The 5,805-nt window shown below is 65.5% G+C and overlaps 1 protein-coding gene across 1 annotated transcript; it reads right to left on the reverse strand.

The window, feature by feature from the left end:
- Window positions 1-630: 630 nt before the first annotated feature.
- Window positions 631-3,647, reverse strand: LOC122171815 (polyhomeotic-like protein 2; the record flags this gene model as incomplete). The annotated part of the gene is made up of 7 exons (XM_042839588.1): window positions 3,473-3,647; window positions 3,106-3,264; window positions 2,954-3,031; window positions 2,721-2,882; window positions 1,623-1,727; window positions 1,346-1,559; window positions 631-953 (listed from the first exon to the last, which is right to left on the reverse strand). Coding segments are annotated over exons 1-7 (1,185 nt in total), but the record flags the coding sequence as incomplete, so codon positions are not given.
- Between the last annotated feature and the right edge of the window lie 2,158 nt (window positions 3,648-5,805).

Raw genomic sequence — 5,805 nt, forward strand, 5'->3', positions numbered from 1 at the left:
GGGGGGGCTTCTGGCGGCGGGCGGCGCGTCCCGGCGGGCGGCCTCTGCGGCACCCAGCGGCGGCTGCGGCGGGGACAGCGTCAGCGGCGCGGGATCGCACCCCGCACGTGGGCGGCGGGGTGTGAGGGACGGGGCGTCTGTGTGCGGGCGGCGCACGCGGATGCGCGGCTCTGGGTGACGCTGCTACACGCGGCCGTGGGCCAGACACGCGTGCAAGGGCCGGCAGTGTGCTCACGCGCCCGTGGGCCAGGCAGAACTGCACACATGGAGGCAGCCTGCAAGCGCTTGCACGCGCGTACTTGTGCGTGAGCCATGCACACGCGTGCAAATGTGGCCCAGGGCACAAGCCCTGTGCACAGCTGTGCGCGGGCCATTGCGCACACATGCATGTGGCACAGTTGGACACGGAGCAGGCAGCGGTGCACGGGTCATGCACACAAGCAACGCACGCGTAGCTCAGGAGCGCACCAGCTATGCATGCACACACACGTGATGTGGCACAAGGGTTGCACACGTGCACAGAGCTGACATGCACACAGCACGTAGTGCACCCACCCGAGTGCACGCCGGTGCCCCCCATGCACCCCGACCCCCAGCACCCCTGCTCTCTGGGGCCGGGGGGGCCCTCACCGTGCTGCTGGCGGGCTGCAGCTGCAGGATGACGGCAGAGGCGTGCTGGAACTTGCGGGGTGCCCCATAGCAGCCGGGGTGCCCGTTGGGGGCTGTGCCTTCCGCCCCTGTCCCGTGGGGGGCTCCCGTTTTGGGTGGGGGGGCTGGGCTGGGGCTGGCAGGGGGCAGTGACTGGAGCTGGGGGGCAGCTGGACCCGGGGGGGGCTGCCCGCGGGGTGCCAGCTGTTGCTGCTGCTGCTGCTGCTGCTGCTGGATGACAAACTGCTGCTGCATCGGCTTCGGTGGTTGCTGCAGGAACTGGGGCTGCTGCAGCGGGGCGTAGGCTGTGGGGGGGAGCGCGGGGATAAGGTCCAGGGGCTTTGTCAGCAGTGCCATCCCTGAGCCCCCTCCCTCCAAGGTTGCTCCTGACCCGGCAGCATTCACTCTTGGCTGGGGTGAGGCTGTCCTAGGGGGGTAGCAGCAGCACCCTGAGGTTGGGTAACCCCAGGGGACTGGTGGGTGCTGGGGAGGGGAACAGCCTTCACCCCCAGAGCTGAGCCATGAGGAGGAACCTCCTCCCCCTCTGATCCACCGGCACTGTACACTATACAGGTTCCTGATACAGATGGGGTGCCCAGGAAACAGCAGGGAGGGCCATCATTAGGTTTCAGAGTGAACGCCTGCTGCCCTTTGCAGCACCCAATGGTCCAAGCCCCCCCCCAGCACAGTGCCTTACCTGGGGTGACGAGCGGGTGGGTGGCAGCAGGGGCAGTGGCAGTGCGGGCCATGGGGTGGGTGCGGGCATCGGGGCCCTCAGCCTTTTTGAGGTGGTCAGCAGGGTTCTCGGGTGGGGGGACCCGGGGGGGTCCGGCCCGTGGAGCGCTGCCAGGGGGTTTCATGGCGAGGGCAGGGAGGTGGGGGCCAGCGGGGCGCAGCGCCAGGCTGTGCACCTACAATGGCAGCATGTCAGTGGGGTGGGGGGGTGGAGGATGTGGAGTGCAGGGGGGGCTCACCTGGGGGGTGGCGGGCGGTGGGGCGGGTGGTGGGGCTGGCGGTGGGACAGGTGCAGGGCTCTCGGGCCGGACGGCGCTGACGGGGCCCGTGGGCGTGAAGATGAGCTGGGGGGAGAGAAGGGTGAGTGTCTGTATATGAGGGTTGTGGGGAGCACCCCGAGCGTCCCCCCATGTCCTCGTGTGATGGCAGAAGTGCGGGGCACACGGGACACTTGCCCATGTCCCTGCTCAGTGTTGCCGTTCCCCATGTCCCTTGGGTGACCCTGTGGGGTCTGGGCACTCCATATCACAGTAGTGGCCCTCTGTGGGATCTGGACAAACACTCCGTAGGATGTAGGTGTTCCATGGGATCCAGATGCCCCCCTACCCTTGCAGAGGGTACCTTCCTGAGGTGGGCCTCCAGCAGTGAGGGTGAGGAGACGCTCTATAGGTCTGGGCATCTCCTGGGGTCTGGGTACCACCCGCTGGGTGGGGACACCCCATGAAGCCCACACAGCCCATAGGATGAACAGCCCATGTAGTCTGGGCACTCCCAGGGGACAGTGGGCTCTCAATGGAGTCCAAGGAGATCTCAGAGCAGTGTGTAGTCACCCTGGGGGGTCTGGGCACCCCACAGTAAGGTGAAACATGCCCTGTGGGTTTGGGCATCCCATAAGGCCAGGGCACCTCAAAGCAGGGCAATATTCACCCTATGGAGTCAGGTGCCCCCTCGGGAGCTTCGCACCTCACAGCCAGGTGATGCTTTGGGTCTGGTCACCCCAAGGTGGAGCAGTGGGCAACCTGGGAGATCTAGGCACCCCCCAGCAGCACAAAGGGCCCCCTGTGAGCTCAAGGTCACCCTACAGGGCCTGGCTACCCCACAGCCAGGTGACAGGAAGCCTATGAGTTCTGTAGGCTCTGGTTACCCTATGGTGGAGTGATATACTCTGCATGCATCCAGCCCACCCTGCAGCACAGCGATGGGCACCCTATGAGCCGTGGGGCAAAGGGGACCCTATAGCATCTGCTTGCTGTGGGTCTGGGCCAACTTGCTGCAGGGTGATGGCCAGCCAGCAGCTCCAGCTGCCCCATAGCACCGTGGGGACAGGCACCTCTTACCATCTGTGCCCGCAGGTACATCTGTGCCTGGCTGGCTGTGAGGGCAGGTGAGGCGGCGTTGCCCAGCAGGACAGCTTGCTGCGCGATGCCTGACGCTCCGGGGTTGACGCTCTGCGCCCGGTTCAGGAGCTGGGCTGCTGCTGGCGAGGTGGCCAGATTGATCTGCAATGGGACAGTGGGTTTTGGGGCTGGGGTGGGGGCTGCGGGGTGCTCCCGGCAAGCCGGGGACTCACCGTGGGCTGCTGCACAGGCGCCTGCTGTGTGCCGTTGCTGCCAGAGGAGCCGCTCTGCCTGTTGGCTGCCAGGCTGGCCTGGGGATGGGAGCAAAGTGTTGCATGTGCATTGCACTGCAGCACCTAGGGGTGACCCCCGGGGGACGGTGTACCTGCTGCACGGCCGCCAGGCTCTGGAGCTGGGCGCTGGTGAGGTGCTGCTGCTGCAGCGCAGCCGTCTGCAGCATCAGGTGCTGCTGCTGCGCAGCATACATCTGCTGCAGGTACTGCGCTGCCGTGTTGGGCTGCCGGTGCAGGGCCTGCTGGATCACCTGTGGGGCAGCAGTGAGACCGTGGGACGCAACATCCCAAAGCCAACCCGACCACAGGACCCTGAACGCCGCTCTGCCTCACCCTGTATCCCGAGCCTCCCAGTGCATGCAGCGTTCCTGCTCTAAACCCAAGGGGAGACCCAAGCACCCCAACCCCAGCCCCATTTGTAGGGCGAGGGTAGGGTTAGGGTGTGCAGCACAGCCCTACCTGGACGGTCTGGCGGTCAGGAATGCCGCTGTAGACGGAGATCTGCGGTGCGGCTGGGCGCGTGGTGCCGGTGCTGCTGGGTGTCGTGCCGGTGCCGCCGGCGCTGCTGGAGGGCGGAGGTGCCGGGAGCTGCTCGTTCTCCATGGTGGTGGCAGGGCCACGCGGGGCGGCTGGGGTGGCCTAGAGCTGGGGGAGAGCGTGGGGGTGGGCATGGGGGTCCCATGGGTTGGGGGGAATGAGGGTGGCAGATGGAAGCAGCCCTGTGTGCTCCCGGCCCACCCCTACCCACAGCGACACTTCAAGACCTCAGGGAAAGGAAGGAAGGAAGGATGGACAGACAGAGGGATACAGGAGAGGGATGAGGGGAGGAAGTGAAGGACGGAAGGAAGCGGGATGGACAGAATGATGAATGGGAAGTGCAGCCAGGAAGGGCGGAAGGAGGAGAAGAGTGAAGGGAGGGACGGAAGGAAAGAAGGAAATGGGAAAGGACAAAGCGCAGGAGGGAAGGATGGACAGACAGACGAGGACACAAGTATGAATGGGATGGATAGAGGGATGCGTAGAAGAAAGGACGGATGGATGGAGGTAGAGAAGGGATGGAGGAATGAAAGATGGAAAGAGAGGAAGGAAGGGAAGGCAGAACAGATGGAAGGAATGAGGGGACAGACAGTAAGGACAAAGGGACAGAGGACAGAGACAGGAGCAAGGATGGAAGGAAGCAAAGAGGTAGGAGTGAAAGATGTAGGGATAGGATGAGCAGAAGGACAGACAGATGGAATTAGGGAAAGGGTGAAGGACAACAGGGGAGAGAATGACAGAGAGCAAAGGAAGAAAGAGAAGGATGGACAGAAGGATGGGAGGAAGGACAAAGGGAGGGAAGGAGGACAGACGGAAAGGTGAATGCAAACATTGAGAGGGACAAGAGAGAGAAGGGAAGGATGAACAGAATGGAACAGGAAAGCAAAGGAGTGAGGGAAGGATGGACAGAAAGATGAGAGAAGGATGGAAAGAAGTAGGAAAGGTGTGAAAGGATGGATGGACAGACAAAAATACAAAAGGAGGGAGAGAAGGATGGACAGAAAAAAGTAGGAAATGAATAAGGGGGAAGGAAAGATGGACAGAAGGAAGGACGGAAGAAGGAAAGGAGTGCAGGGATGGAAGGACGGCCAACAGGATGGGACGGGAAGAGGAAAGGGACTAAGGGAAGGGTAGGAGGAAAGGGCTGAAAGGTGTGAAGGAAGGACAGAGGGATGGAGGAACAATAGGAGAAGGACAGGAATGGAGGGAGAAGTGCTGCGTGCTGAGGGCCACTGGGGATGGTGGCGAGCAGCAGGAGCACCGCCACCACCGCCACCACCGCTCCCAGCAAAGGCCGTGCCCACACTGCCAGGCCGCGGCCCCAGCAGCCCATGGCTCTGTGGGCACCCAGGCTTTGCTGCAACCACGTGAGCCCACAGACCTCCGATAACCAGCAAGAAACCCAAGGCCCCGTGCCACCAGGGCGGGTGCCACCAGGGCGGGTGCCACGGCCAGCACCAGGGACAGCAGCGCCGGGCGCTTCACCATGGACAGCAGCCGCGGTGCCCACAGCAGGTGGCCGCGGTGGCCGCGCCAGGTGACCCCGGAGGCCACGCCACAGCCTGGCAGGGACGAACACAGCGCGAGGCGGCGGCAGCGGGACAGCAGGACGTGGCAGCGCGACGTCCCCGCGCTCAGCGGCGTGAGGCCACGGGGCCACGTCCCCGGAGGGCGCTGCTGCGCCGGTGCGGAGTGGGGACGCGCACAGGTGGGACGCAGAAGCACGCTGGAGGTGGCTGCCGAAATGCCCGCCGGTGGCCGCGTGCCCGCGGCGTGGCCGTGACATCCGCCGCGCTCCGCTCTCAGCGCCGCAGGGTTTGGACGCGTGGGCCGTGGCTTTATCCGTCAGCTGTGCCGTGACATCCCGGCGGCATCGGGGCGTCCTCACGCGTGGGGTCGCGACGGAGCCGTGAGCGCAGCGAGGAGCGTCCCCGCCGCCCCGCATTCGACCCCGTGTGAGGGACAGGGAGGCGGCGGGGCGGTGACACGCACGGCGGGGCTCCGCGGCCTCGAACCCCACGCGGGGCGGAGCGGCGCGCGGTGCCCCCGCAGCCACGGGCGGCTCTCGGTTCTCCCACCGTCGCACGTGGAGCGGCCGCGCGGGTCCGGCCGAGCCCCCGCCCGGGGCGGTGGGAGCACGGGGAGGGAGCCGGGCGCACGGCGGACATCGGTGCGTCCGCCTCCCCCCCCGCCCCCCGCGGCGACGGGGAAACTGAGGCACGGCGGCCGGGACGCGCGGACCCCCGACAGCCGGA

Source organism: Centrocercus urophasianus, unplaced genomic scaffold (assembly GCF_019232065.1).
Source record: "Centrocercus urophasianus isolate 14NV4802_14NV808 unplaced genomic scaffold, USGS_Curo_1.0 seq_986, whole genome shotgun sequence".
NCBI lineage: Eukaryota > Metazoa > Chordata > Aves > Galliformes > Phasianidae > Centrocercus > Centrocercus urophasianus.